This window comes from Schistocerca gregaria, chromosome 5 (assembly GCF_023897955.1).
Source record: "Schistocerca gregaria isolate iqSchGreg1 chromosome 5, iqSchGreg1.2, whole genome shotgun sequence".
In the NCBI taxonomy this organism is placed as follows: Eukaryota; Metazoa; Arthropoda; class Insecta; order Orthoptera; family Acrididae; genus Schistocerca; species Schistocerca gregaria.
The window spans coordinates 13,106,345-13,119,685 of NC_064924.1; the positions used below are offsets into that span (position 1 = coordinate 13,106,345).

The following is a 13,341-nucleotide window of genomic DNA, read 5'->3' on the forward strand; positions in this document are numbered from 1 at the left end:
TCCTTCCTCGACAGAGCAACGAAGCCTGGAGCAGATTGTGCCGTCAGTGTGGCCACCTTTGTTCCAGCATACCACGACTGAGCACCACCGTCTCAAGCTGCACGGCCAGCCAGTGTGGCCTCGTCTGTTAAAGCCTTCCTCAACATAACATCGATGTCTGGAGCAGCACAGGCCAACGGTTTGGCTGCCTCTGTTCCAGACTTCCTCGACAGAGCAGTGTGGTCTGGAACAGCACAGAACGCCAGTGTGGTCGCCTCTGCTCCAGCCTTTCTCGACAGAGCAGCAACGTCTGGAGCAGCACAAACCGCCGGTGTGCCCGCCTTTTTTCCAGCCTTCCTCGACACAGCAGACACAGCAGCGACAACTGGAGGAGCATGGGCCGCCAGTGAAGCCACCTATGTTCCAGCCATCCTCGACAGAGCAGCAACGTCCGGAGCAGCACGGGCTGCCATTGTAAGCGCCTCTGTTGCAGCCTTCTATGACAGAGGAGCGGCATCTGGAGAAACACGGGCCGCATGTTTTCCCACCTCTGTTCCAGCCTTCCTCGACAAAGCAGCGTGGTCAGGAGCAGCACTGGCCGTCGCTGTCGCCGCCTCTGTTCCAGCCTTCCTCGACAGAGCAGCAACGTCTGGAGCAGCACGGGCCGCCGGTGTGGCCGCCTTTGTTCCAGCCTTCCTCGACATTGCAGCGACGTCTGCAGCAGCACGGGCAGCCATTGAGGCCGCCTCAGTTCCAGCCTTCCTCAACAGAGCAGCGACGTCTGGAGCAGCACGGGCCGCCATTGTAAGCGCCTCTGTTCCAGCCTTACTTGACACAGCAGCGACGTCTGGAGCAGCACTTGCCGCCAGCGTGGCCGCCTCTGTTCCATCCTTCCTCTACTTAGCAACGACGTCTGGAGCAGCACAGGCCGCCGGTGTGCCGCCTCTGTTCCAGCCTTCCTCGACAGAGCAGCGACATCTGGAGCGCACCGGCCGCCGGTGTGGCCGCCTCTGTTCAAGCCTTCCTCGACAGAGCAGCGACGTCTGGATAAGCACAAACAGCTGTGGTTACTTGCCTCTGTTCCAGCCTTTTTCGTCAGAGCAGCGAGATCTGGAACAGCACAGGCTGACGGTGACGCCACCTGTGTTCCAGCCTTCCTCGACAGAGAAGCGACGTTTGCAGCAACTCGGGACGCCAGTGTTGGCAACGACTCTTCCAGACTTCCTCCACAGAGCATCGATGTATTTAACAGGACGGGCCGTCCAAAATGGCCGCTTCTGTTCCAGCCATCCTGGACAGAGCAGCGACGTCTGGAACAGCACGGCCTTCCGTTGACGACGCCTCTGTTCCAGCTTTCCTCGACAGAGCAGACACGTCTGGAGCAGCACAGGCCGCCGTTATAAGCGCCTTTGTTCCAGCCTTCTACGGCAGAGCAGCGATGTCTGGAGCAGCACGAGCCGTTGGTGTGGCCGCCGCTGTTCCAGCCTTCCTCGACAGAGCAGCGCCGTCTCGAGCAGCACGGACCACCAGTGTGGCCTCTTCTGGTCAAGCATTCTTCGACATAACAACGACCACTGGAGCAGCACAGGCCTCCACTTCGGCAACACAACCCTGTCTCTAGCAGCACGGTCCGCTGGTGTGGCCGGTTCTGTTCCAGACTTTTTCGACAGTGCAGCGACATCTGGAGCAGCACGGGCCGCCATTGTGGCCGCCACTGTTCCAGCCTTCCTCGACAGAGCAGCAACGTCTGGAGCCGCACTTGCCGCCATCTCTGTTCCAGCCTTCCTCGACAAAGCAACGACGTCTGGAGCAGCACTTGCCACCGGAATGGGCATTTCTGTTCCAGCCTTCCATGACAGAGCACCGACGTCTGTGTCAGCACGGGCTACCGAAGTGGCCGCCTCTGTTCAAGCCTTCCAAGACTGAGCAGCAACATCTGGAGCAGCACAGGGTACTGGTGTGGCTGCCTGTGTTCCAGATTTCCTCGAGAGAGCTGTGACGTTTGGAGCAGCACAGGCCGCCATTGTGGCCGCCTCTGTTCCAGCCTTCCTCGACAGTGCAGCGACGCCTGGAGCAGCACAGGACGCCGATGTGTCAGATACTGTTCCACTCTTACTCGACAGAGCAGCGACCTCTGGAGCACTACGGGAAACCGGTGAGGCCGTCACTTTCCAGCCTTCCTCCACATAGCAGTGACGTCTGGAGAAGCACATACAGCTGTTGTTTCTGCTTCTGTTCCAGCCTTTTTCGTCAAAGCAGCGACGTCTAGAGCAGCACAGGCCGACGATGACGCCGCCTCTGTTGCAGCCTACCTCGACAGAGAAGCAACGTTTACAGCAGCACGGGACGACAGTGTTGCGTTACTCTTCCAGACTTCCTCCACAGAGTAGCGACGTATTTACAGAACGGGCCATCCGAAATGGCCGCTTCTGTTCCTGCTTTCCTGGACAGAGCAGCGACGTCTGGAGCAGCACGGCCTTCCATAGACGACGCCTCTGTTCCAGCTTTCCTCGACAGAGCAGCGACGTCTGGAGCAGCACGGCCTTCCATTGACGACACCTCTGTTGCAGCTTTCCTCGACAGAGCAGCGACGTCTGGAGCAGCACAAGGCCCCCAGTGTCGCCGCCTCAGTTCTAGGCTTCCTCGACAGAGCAGTGACGTCTGGAGCAGAAAGTGCCGCCGGTGTGGTCATGTCTCTTCCAGCCTTCCTCAACAGACCAGCGACGACTGGAGCAGCACAAGCCGCCGGTGTGGCTGCCTCTTTTCCAGCCCTCCTCGACACAGCAGCGACATCTGGAGCAGCATGGGCCGCCAGTGTAGCCGCTCATGTTCCAGCCATCCTCGACAGAGCAGCGACGTCTGGAGCAGCACAGGCCCCCGGTGTCGCCGCCTCAGTTCCAGGCTTCCTCGACAGAGCAGTGACCTCTGGAGCAGCACGGAACGCCATTGGGGCTGCCTCTGTTCCAGCCTCAGTCTACAGAGCAGCAACGTCTGGATTAGCTTGGGCCGCCAGTGTGGAAGCCTCTGTTCCAGCCTTCCTCGAAAGAGCAGCAACGTCTGGAGCAGCACAAACCATCTGTGTGGCCGCCTCTGTTCAAGCCTTTTTCGTCAGAGCAGCGACGTCTGGAGCAGCACTTGACGCAAGAATGGCAATCTCTGTTCCAGCCTTCCTCGACAGAGCAGAGACGTCTGTGTCAGCACGTGCTACCAAAGTGGCTGCCTCTGTTCTAGCCTTCCAAGACAGATCAGCAATGTCTGGAGCAACACGGGCCACTGGTGGGGCTGCCTCTGTTCCAGATTTTCTCGATAGAGCTGTGACGTTTGGAGCAGCACAGGCCGCCATTGTGGCCGCCTCTGTTCCAGCCTTCCTCGACAGAGCAGCGACGTCTGGAGCAGCACTGGCCGCCAGTGTGGCCACCACTGTTCAAGCCTTCCTCGGCACAGCAGCGACGTCTGGAGCAGCACTTGCCGCCACCGTGGCCGCCTGTGTTCCAGCCTTCCTCTACTTAGCAACGACGTCTGGAGCAGCACCTGCCGCCGGTGTTACCGCCTCAGTTCAAGCCTTCCTCAACACAGCAGCGACGTCTGGACCAGCAAGTGCCGCCAGTGTGGCCGTGTCTCTTCCAGCCTTACTTGACAGACTAGCTACGTCCTGAGCAGCACAAGCTGCCGGTTTGGCTGTCTCTGTTCCAGCCTTACTCGACACAGCAGCGACGTCTGGAGCAGCATGGGCCGCCAGTGTAGCCGCCCACGTCCCAGCCATCCTCGACAGAGCAGCGACGTCTGGAGCAGCACAGTCCCCCGGTGTTGCCGCCTCAGTTCCAGGCTTCCTCGACAGAGCAGTGACGTCTGGAGCAGCACAGGCCGCCGGTGTGGCCGCCTTAGTTCCAGGCTTCCTATACAGAGCAGCAATGTCTGAATCTGCACGAGCCGCCAGTGTGGCCGCCTCTGTTCCAGCCTTCCTCGACAGAGCAGCGACGTCTGGAGCGGCACGGCCTTCCGTTGACGACGCCTCTGTTCCAGCATTTCTTGACAGAGCAGCGACGTCTGGAGCAGCATGGGCCGCCGTTCTAAGCGCCTCTGTTCCAGCCTACCTCGACAGAGAAGCGACGTTTACAGCAGCTCGGGACGACAGTGTGGGCGTGACTCTCCCAGACTTCCTCCATAGAGCAGCGACGTATTTAACAGCACGGGCCGTCCGAAATGGTCGCTTCTGTTCCTGTTTTCCTGGACAGAGCAGCGACGTCTGCAGCAGCAAGGACTTCCATTGACGACGCCTCTGTTCCAGCTTTCCCCGACAGAGCAGCGACGTCTGAAGCAGCACTGGCCGCCGTTGTAAGCGCCTCAGTTCCAGCCTTCTACGGCAGAGCAGCGATGTCTGGAGCAGCATGAGCCATTGGTGTGGCCGCCGATGTTCCAGCCTTCTTGGACAGAGCAGCGACATCTCGAGCAGAATGGCCGCCGGTGCGGCCGCCTCTGTTCCAACCATCCTCGACAGAGCAGCGCCATCTCCAGCAGCACAGCCCGGCAGTGTGGCCTCTTCTGTTGAAGCCTTCTTCGACTTAACAACGACCACTGGAGCAGCACGGTCCGCCATTGTGGCCGCAGCTATTCCAGCCTTCCTTGACAGAGCAGCGATGTCTGGAGCAGCAAGGGCTGCCAGTGTGTCCACCTCTGTTCAAGCCTTGCTCGGCACAGCAGCGACGTCTGGAGCAGCATTTGCCGCCAGCGTGGCCGCTTGTGTTCCAGCCTTCCTCTACTTAGGAACAAAGTCTGGAGCAGCAGAGTCCGCCGGTGTCGCCCGCCTCTGTTCCAGCCTTCCTCGACAGAGCGGCGACGTCTGGAGCAGCACCTGCCGCCGGTGTTGCCGCTTCAGTTCGCGCCTTCCTCGACACAGCAGCGACGTCTGGAGCATCAAGTGCCGCCAGTGTGGCCGTGTCTCTTCCAGCCTTCCTTGGCAGACCAGCAGCGTCTAGAGCAGCACAAGCCGCCTGTGTGGCTGCCTCTGTTCCAGCCTTCCTCGACACAGCAGCGACGTCTGGAGCAGCATGGACCGCCAGTGTAGCCGCTCATGTTCCAGCCATCCTCGACAGTGCAGCGACGTCTGGAGCAGCACAGGCCGCTGGTGGCTCCGCCTCAGTTCCACGCTTCCTCGACACAGCAGAGACGTCTGGAGCAGCACGGAACGCCATTGGGGCCGCCTCTGTTCCAGCCTCAGTCTACAGAGCAGCAACGTCTGGATTAGCTTGGGCCGCTTGGTTGGAAGCCTCTGTTCCAGCCTTTTTCGTCACAGCAGCGACGTATGGAGCAGCGCGGGTAGCCGGTGTGGGAGCCTCGGTTCCAGCCTTCCTCGACAGAGCAGCGACATCTGGAGCAGCACTTGACGCCGGAATGGCAATCTCTGTTCCAGCCTCTCTCGACAGAGCAGCGACGTCTGTGTCAGCACAGGCTACCGAAGTGGCCACCTCTGTTCCAGCCTTCCAAGACAGAGCAGAGACGTCTGGAGCAGCACACGCCGATGGTGACCCCGCCTCTGTTCCAGCCTTCCTAGACTCAGCAGCAACGCCCAGAGCAGCAAGGGCTGCATTGTAGCCACCTCTGTTCCAGCCATCCTCTAAAGAGCAGCAACATCTGAATCAGCACAGGCCGCCAGTGTGGTCGCCTCTGTCCAAGCCTTCCTCGACAGAGCAGCGACGTCTGGAGAAGCACAAACAGCTGTTGTTTCTGCCTCTGTTCCAGCCTTTTTCGTCAGAGCAGAGGCGTCTGGACCAGCAGCGGCCGACGGTGACGCCACCTCTGTTCCAGCCCTCCTCAACAGAGAAGCGACGTTTGCAGCAGCTCGGGACGCCAGTGTGGGTGCGACTCTTCCAGAAATCATCCACAGAGCAGCGACTAACAGCACGGGCAGTCCGAAATGGACGGTTCTGTTCCAGCCTTCAAGGACAGATCAGCGACGTCTGGAGCATCACGGCCTCCCGTTGACGACGCCGCTGTTCCAGTCTTCTACGGCAGAGCAGCGATGTCGGGAGCAGCACGAGCCGTTGGTGTGGCCGCCGCTGTTCCAGCCTTCCTCGACAGAGCAGCGACATCTCGAGCAGAACGGCCGCCGATGCGGCCGCCTCTGTTCCACCCTTCCTCGACAGAGCAGCGCCGTCTCGAGCAGCCCGGACCGCCAGTGTGGCCTCTTCTGTTCAAGCCTTCTTCGACTTAACAACGACTACTGGAGCAGCACGGGCCCCCACTGTGGCTGCCTCTGTTCCAGCCTTCCTCGACACAGCAGCGACGTCTGGAGCAGCAAGTGCCACCGGTGTGGCCGTGTCTCTTCCAGCCTTCCTCGACAGACCAGCGACGTCTCGAGCAGCACGGTCCGCTGGTGTGGCCGCTTCTGTTCCGCACTTTTTCGACAGTGCAGCGACATCTGGAGCAGCACAGGCCGCCAATTTGGCCGCCACTGTTCCAGCCTTCCTCGACAGAGCAGCAACGTCTGGAGCAGCACAGGCCGCCAATGTGCCCACGTCTGTTCAAGCCTTCCTCGGCACAGCAGCAACGTCTGGAGCAGCACTTCCCGCCAGCGTCGACGCCTCTGTTCCAGCCTTCCTCTACTTAGCAGCGACGTCTGGAGCAGCACATTCTGCCGGTGTCGCCTCCTCTGTTCCAGCCTTCCTCTACTTAGCAGCGACGTCTGGAGCAGCACATTCCGCCGGTGTCGCCTCCTCTGTTCCAGCCTTCCTCTACTTAGCAGCGACGTCTGGAGCAGCACATTCCGCCGGTGTCGCCTCCTCTGTTCCAGCCTTCCTCGACAGAGCAGCGACGTCTGGAGCAGCACAGACAGCTAGTGTGGCCGCGTCTGTTGCAGCCTTCCTCGTCAGAGTAGTGACGTCTGGAGCAGCACGGGCCGCCAGTGAGGCCCCCTCTATTCTAGCCTTCCTTGACAGAGGAGCTTCGTCTGGAGAAGCACGAGCCGCTAGAGTGGGAGCCGCTGTTCTAGCCTTTCTCGACTGAGGACAAGGCAGTGACGTCTGGAGCAGCACTGGCCGCCTGTGTGGCCGCCTCAATTCCAGCTTTCCTCGACAGAGCAGCTACGCCTGGAGGACTAAGGGCCGCCAGTGTGACTGCTACTGTTCCAGCCATCCTTGACAGAGAAGCGACGTCTGGAGCAGGACGAGCCGCCAAAGTGGCCGCTTCTGTTCCAGCTTTACTCGACAGAGCAGCGACGCCCAGACAGTATTGGTCGCTGGTGTGGCAGCCTCTCTTATAGCTTTCCTCAAAGGAGCAGCGTCGTCTGGAGCAGCACGGGCCGCCAATGCAGCCGCCTCTGTTCCAGCCTTCCTCGACAGAGCAGCGCCGTCTACAGCAGCACGAGCCGCCAGTGGGACAGCCTCTGTTCCACCCTTCCTCGACAGAGCAGCTACGTGTGAAGCAGCACAAGCCGCCGGTGTGGGTCGGTCCAGCCTTCCTCGACAGAGCAGCTACGCCTGGGGCAGCAAGGGCCACCAGTGTGGACGCCTCTGTTCCAGGCTTCCTCGAAAGAACAAAAAAGATTAGAGCAGCACGGGCCATCAGTGTGTCCGCCTGTGTTCCAGGCATCCACGACAGAGCAGCGATGTCTGGAGTAGCATGTGCCGTTGGTGTGGCCGCGACTGTTCCAGCCTTCCATGTCATAGCAGCGACGTCTAGAGCAGCACTGGCCGCCCATGTGGTCCTCCCTGTTCCAGCTTTCCTTGACAAAGCAGCGACGTCTGGAGCAGCACGATCCGTCAGTGTGGCCTCTTATGTTCCTCCCTTCCTCGACACAGCAGCAACGTCAGGAGCAGCGTGGGCCGCCAGTGTGACCGCATCTGTTCAAGCCTTCCGCCAAGCCGGTGAATACGCATCTGTTCCAGCCTTCCTCTACAAGGCATTGACTTCTGAAGCAGCACATGCAACCGGTGTGGCCGTCTCTGTTCCAGCCTTCCTCGACAGGGCAGCGACATCTGTAGTAGCATGGGCCACCAATGTGGCCGCCTCTGTTCCAGCACTCCTCGACGGAACAGCTACGTCTGGAGCAGCACGGGCCGCCGGTGTCGCCGCCGCTGGTCCAGTGTTCCTCGACAGAGCAGCGACATCTGGAGCGGCTCGGGCCGCCGTTGTGGCTGCATCAGTTCCAGCCTTCCTCTTCAGACCTGCAACGTATGAAGCAACACCGGCAGCCAGTGTGCCTGCCTTTGTTGCAGCCTTCCCCGACAGAGCACCGACGTCTGGAGTAGCACGGGACGCCAATGTGGACACCTCTGTTCCAACTTCCCTCGACAGAGCAATGACGTCTGCAGCAGCACGAGCCGCCGGTCTGGCTGCCTCTGTTCGAGCCTTCCTCGACAGAGCAGCGACGTCTGTAGCAGCACGGGCCGCCATTTTGGTCGTCTCTGTTCCAGCCTTCCTCGACAGAACAGCGACGACTGGAGGAGCAGGAACCGCTAGTGTGTCCCCCTGTGTTCCAGCCTTCCTCGACAGAGCAGCGATGTCTGGAGCAGACCGGGCCCCCGGTGTGGACGCCTCTGTTTCAGCCCTCCTCGACAGAGCAGCTACACCTGGAGGACTAAGGGCCGCCAGTGTGGCCGCCACTGTTCCAGCCATCCTTGACAGAGAAGCGACGTCTGGAGCAGCACGAGCCGCCATTGTGGCCGCTTCTGTTCCAGCCTTTCTCGACGGAGCACCGACTTGTGGAGCAGCACGCGTCGCCAGTGTTGCTACCTCTATTCCAGCCTTATTCGACAGAGCAGCGGCGCCTGGATCAGCACAGGCCGCTAGTGTGGCCACCTGTGTTTCAGCCTTCCTCGTTAGAGCAGCGACGTCTCGAGCCGCACTTTCCTCATCAGACGAGTGACTTCTGGAACAGCACGGGCCGCCAGTGTGGCCGCCTCTGTTCCTGCATACCTAGACAGAGCAGCATGGGTCACCAGAGTGGCCACCTCTGTTCCAGCCTTCCTCGACAGAACAGCGACGTCAGTAGCAGCACGAGCCTCCGTTGTGGCCACCTCTGTTACAGCCTTCCTCGACAGCACCGACGTCTATAGCAGCACAGGCCGCCAATGTGGCCACGTTCGAGCTTCCCTCGACAGAGCAGTGACGTCTGCAGCAGCACGAGCCGCCGGTGTGGCCGCCTCTTTTCGAGCCTTCCTCGACAGAGCAGCGACGTCTGTAGCAACATGGGCCGCCGTTGTCGCCACCTCTGTTCTAGCCTTCATCGACAGAGCAGCGACTTCTGGACCAGCATGGGCCGCTAGTGTGTCCGCATCTGTTTCAGCCTTCCTCGTCACAGCAGCAGCGTCTGGAGCAGCACAGGCCGCCAGTGTGCATGCCTCTGTTTCAGCATTTCTCGACTAAGCAGCTACGTCTGGAGCAGCACGGACCAGCAGTGCGGCCGCCTCTGTTTCTGCCTTTCTCGATAGAGCAGTGACGTCTGGAGCAGCACTGACGGCCGGTGTGGCCGCCTCTGTTTTAGCCTTCCTAGACAGAGCACCGACGTCTGGAACAGCACAGGCGGCCAGTGTGGCCTCCACTGTTCCAGCATTCCTATACAGAGCAGCGACGTCAGGAGCAGCATGGGGCGCCAATGTGGGCGCCAATGTTCCAGATTTCCTCGACAGAGCAGCGACGTCTGGAACAACACAGGCCGCTAGTGTGGCCGCCTCTTTTCCAGCCATCCGCAATAGAGTATCGTCGTCTGGAGCAGTACGAGGCGACAGTGTGTCCGCAAATGTTCCAGCCTTCCTCGACAGAGCACCGACGTCTATAGCAGCACGGGCCACCAGAATGGCCACCTCTGTTCCTGCCTTCCTCGACAGAGCAGCGACGTAAGGAGCAGCACGGGCCTCCGTTGTGGCCACCTCTGTTACAGCCTTCCTCAACAGAGCACCGAAGTCTATAGCAGCACAGGCCGCCAGAGTGGCCGCCTCTGTTCCATCTTCCCTCGACAGAGCAGAAACGTCTGCAGCAGCACGGGCTGGCAGGGTGGCCACCTGTGTTTCAGCCTTCCTCGACAGAGCAGCGACGTCTCGAGCAGCACGGGCCGACAGTGCAGCCACATCTGTCCCAACATTCCTCATCAGATCAGTGACGTCTGGAGCAGCACAGTCCGCCAATGTGGCCGCCTATGTTCCTGCCTTCCTCGACAGACCAGCGACGTCTGGTGTAGCACCGGCCGCCAGTGTGGCCGCCTCTGTTCCTGCCTACCTCAACAGAGCACCAACGTATGGAGCAGAACGGGCCGCCAGTGCTGCGGCCTCTGTTCCAGCCTTACTCGACACAATGGCTATGTCTGTAGCAGCACAGACTGTCGGTGTGGCCGCATCTGTTCCAACCTTCCTCGACAGAGCAGCGAGGTCTGGAGCAGCAGGAGGGCTGGGTATGGCCGCCTCTGTTTCAGAATTCCTCGACAGAGCAGCGACGTTTGGAGCAGCACAGGCTGCTAGTGTGGCCACATCTGATGCGGCCTTCCTCGTCAGAGCACCGGCGTCTAGAGCAACAATGCCGACAGTGTGGCCGCCTCTGTTCCAGCCTCCATCGACAGACCAGCGATTACTTGAGCAGCACGGGCCAGTAGTGTGGCCGCCTCTTTTCCAGCCACTCCCGACACAGCAGCGACGTCTGCAGCAGCATACGCCGCCAGTGTGTCTGCCTGTGTTTCAGCCTTCCTCGACAGAGCAGCCATGTCTAAAGCACACCGGGAAGCTGGTAAATACGCATCTGTTCCAGCCTTCCTCGACAGAGCAGCGACGTCTCAAGCAGGACAGGCTGCCAGCGTGGCAGTCTCTGTTCCAGACTTCCTCGACAGAGCAGCGGCGTCTCGAGCAGCACGGGCCGACAATGCAGCTCCATCTGTCCCTACCTTCCTCATCAGAGCAGTGACGTCTGGAGCAGCACAGGCCGCCAGTGTGGCCGCCTATGTTCCTGCTTTCCTCGACAGACCAGCGACGTCTGGAGCAGCACTGGCCGCCAGTGTGGCCGCCTGTGTTCCTGCCTACCTCAACAGAGCACCAACGTCTGGAGCAGAATGGGCCGCCAGTGCTGCCGCCTCTGTACCAGCCTTACTCGACACAACAGCGATATCTGTAGCAGCACGGACCGCTGGTGTGGCCGCATCTGTTCCAACCTTCCTCGACAGACCAGCGAGGTCTGGAGCAGCAGGAGCCGCGGGTGTGGCCGCCTCTGTTTCAGCCTTCCTCGACAGAGCAGCGACGTATGGAGCAGCACAGGCCGGTAGTGTGACTACATCTGATCCAGCCTTCCTCGTCAGAGCACTGACGTCTAGAGCAACAATGCCGATAGTGTGGCCGCCTCTGTTCCAGCCTCCCTCGACAGAGCAGCGATTACTTGAGCCGCACGAGCCAGTAGTGTGGGCGCCTCTTTTCCAGCCATTCCCGACACAGCAGCGACGTCTGCAGCAGCACGCCCCGCCAGTGTGTCTGCCTGTGTTTCAGCCTTCCTCGATAAAGCAGCCATGTCTAAAGCACACCGGGAAGCCGGTGAATACGCATCTGTTCCAGCCTTCCTCGACAAAGCAGCGACGTCTCAGGCAGGACAGGCTGTCAGCGTGGCAATCTCTGTTCCAGACTTCCTCGACAGAGCAACGACGTCTGGAGCACCACGAAAAGACGGTGAGGTCGCCTCTGTTCCAGCCTTCCTCAACTGAGCACCGACGTTTGTAGCAGCACCGGCCGCCAGGCTGTCAGCTTTAGTTCCACTTTGCTCGACAGAGCACAGACGTCTGGCGATAAACGGGCCTACAATGTGGCAGCGTCTGTTCCAGCCTTCCTCGACAGAGTGGCGATGTCTGAAGCAGCACGGACCACTGGTGTGCCCGCATCTATTCCAGCTTTTCTTGACAGAGCAGCGACGTCTGGAGCAGCAACGGCCGCCAGTGTGGCCACCTCTGTTCCAGCCTTCCTACACAGAGCACTGACGTCTGGAGCATAACGGGCGGTCAGTGTAGCCTCTTCTGATCCAGCGTTCCTTGACAGAGCAGCGACGTCTGAAGCAGCACGGGCCGCCAGTGTCCCCGCCTCAGTTCCTGCCTTCCTCGACAGACCACCGACGTCTGCAGCAGAACAGGCCGCCAGTGTGGCCGCATCTTTTCCAGCCTTCCTCGACAGAGCGGCGACGTCTGAAGCAGCACGGACCGCCGGTGTGGCTGCATCTGCTCCAACCTTCCTTGACAGAGCAGCAGTGTCTAGAGGAGCAATCCTGCCAGTGTCTCCGCCTCTGTTCCAGCTTTCGTTGACAGAGCACTGACGTCTGGAGCAATTTGGGCGGCTAGTGTCTCCGCCTCAGTTCCAGCCTTCCTCAACAGAGCACCGACGTCTGGAGCAGAACGGGCCGCCGGTGTGGCCGCATCTCTTTCAGCATTCCTCGACAGAGCAGCGACGTTTGGAGCAGCACAGGCCGCTAGTGTGGCCGCATCTGTTAGAGCCTTCCTCGTCAGAGCACCGACGTCTGGAGCAGCAATGTCGACAGTGTGGCCGCCTGTGATCCAGCCTCTCTCGATAGAGCACGATAGAGCAGCGTTTTCTCGAGCTGCACCGGCCGCTAGTGTGGCTGCCTCTTTTCCAGCCATCCTCGACAGAGCACCGACGTGTGGAGCAGCAAGGCCCGCCAGTGTGCCCGCCTCTGTTCCAGCCATCCTCGACAGAGCGGCGACGTCTGAAGCAGCACGGACCGCCCGTGTGGCTACATCTCTTCCAACCTTCCTTGACAGAGCAGCGACGTCTGAACCAGCTAGGGCCGCCAGTGTGGCCGCCAATGTTCCTGCCTTCTTTGACAGAGCAGCGACGTCTGGAACAGCGCGGGCCGTCAGTGTGGCCCCTCTGTTCCAGCCTTCCTTGAAAGAGCAGCGACGTCTGGAGCAGCATGGGCCGCCATTGTGGCCGTCTCTGCTCCTCGACAGAGCAGCGACGTCTGGAGTAGCACGGGCCGCCAGTGTGGCTGTCTCTGCTCCTTGACAGTGCAGCGACATCAGGGGCAGCATGGGCCGCCAGAGTGGCCGCCTCTTTTCTACATCTACATCTACATCTACATTTATAACCTGCAATCCACCAAACGGTGTGTGGCGGAGGGCACCTTTCGTGCCACTGTCGTTACCTCTCTTTCCTCTTCCAGTCTCGTATGGTTTGCAGGAAGAACGACTGTCTGAAAGCCTCCATGCGCGCTCTAATCTCTCTAATTTTACATTCGTGATCTCCTTTGGAGGTGTAAGTAGGGGGAAGCAATATATTCGATACCTCATCCAGAAACGCACCCTCTCGAAACCTGGTTAACAAGCTACACTGTGATGCAGAGTCTGCCACTTGAGTTTCTTAAACATATCCGTAACGCTATCACGGTTAC

The 13,341-nt window shown here is 60.1% G+C and overlaps 4 protein-coding genes across 4 annotated transcripts; 2 read left to right on the forward strand and 2 right to left on the reverse strand.

The window, feature by feature from the left end:
- Positions 1–1,417: 1,417 nt before the first annotated feature.
- Positions 1,418–4,250, forward strand: LOC126272710 (mucin-19-like). The gene is made up of 6 exons (XM_049975745.1): positions 1,418–1,579; positions 1,637–1,847; positions 1,958–2,134; positions 2,221–2,333; positions 2,484–3,585; positions 3,673–4,250. The coding sequence occupies exons 1-6, from the start codon at positions 1,418–1,420 to the stop codon at positions 4,248–4,250; spliced, it is 2,343 nt and encodes a 780-aa protein (XP_049831702.1).
- A 5,937-nt stretch (positions 4,251–10,187) lies between these two features.
- LOC126272711 (uncharacterized) lies at positions 10,188–10,669 on the reverse strand. The gene is made up of 2 exons (XM_049975746.1): positions 10,531–10,669; positions 10,188–10,474 (listed from the first exon to the last, which is right to left on the reverse strand). The coding sequence occupies exons 1-2, from the start codon at positions 10,667–10,669 to the stop codon at positions 10,188–10,190; spliced, it is 426 nt and encodes a 141-aa protein (XP_049831703.1).
- Positions 10,668–11,650, forward strand: LOC126272712 (uncharacterized). Its single transcript, XM_049975747.1, has 2 exons — positions 10,668–11,394; positions 11,439–11,650. Exons 1-2 carry the CDS (start codon positions 10,668–10,670, stop codon positions 11,648–11,650), a joined length of 939 nt encoding a protein of 312 aa, XP_049831704.1.
- Positions 11,651–11,741: 91 nt separating this feature from the next.
- LOC126272713 (uncharacterized) lies at positions 11,742–12,970 on the reverse strand. Its single transcript, XM_049975748.1, has 2 exons — positions 12,247–12,970; positions 11,742–12,121 (listed from the first exon to the last, which is right to left on the reverse strand). The coding sequence occupies exons 1-2, from the start codon at positions 12,968–12,970 to the stop codon at positions 11,742–11,744; spliced, it is 1,104 nt and encodes a 367-aa protein (XP_049831705.1).
- Positions 12,971–13,341: the final 371 nt, after the last annotated feature.

Coding starts and splice junctions, on each gene's coding strand:
- LOC126272713 (XM_049975748.1), bottom strand. CDS start 12,970: ATGTCGCTGCACTGTCAAGGAGCAGAGACAGCCACACTGGCGGCCCGT. Junction 12,122..12,246: donor CCAAATTGCTCCAGACGTCA/GTGCTCTGTCAA, acceptor GTGCTGCTTCAG/ACGTCGCCGCTCTGTCGAGG.
- LOC126272710 (XM_049975745.1), top strand. CDS start 1,418: ATGTCTGGAGCAGCACGAGCCGTTGGTGTGGCCGCCGCTGTTCCAGCC. Junction 1,580..1,636: donor CAGCACAGGCCTCCACTTCG/GCAACACAACCC, acceptor GTTCTGTTCCAG/ACTTTTTCGACAGTGCAGCG. Junction 2,135..2,220: donor TGGAGCACTACGGGAAACCG/GTGAGGCCGTCA, acceptor CTTCTGTTCCAG/CCTTTTTCGTCAAAGCAGCG.
- LOC126272712 (XM_049975747.1), top strand. CDS start 10,668: ATGTCTAAAGCACACCGGGAAGCTGGTAAATACGCATCTGTTCCAGCC. Junction 11,395..11,438: donor ATTCCCGACACAGCAGCGAC/GTCTGCAGCAGC, acceptor CCTGTGTTTCAG/CCTTCCTCGATAAAGCAGCC.
- LOC126272711 (XM_049975746.1), bottom strand. CDS start 10,669: ATGGCTGCTCTGTCGAGGAAGGCTGAAACACAGGCAGACACACTGGCG. Junction 10,475..10,530: donor TGCTGCTCAAGTAATCGCTG/GTCTGTCGATGG, acceptor TTGTTGCTCTAG/ACGCCGGTGCTCTGACGAGG.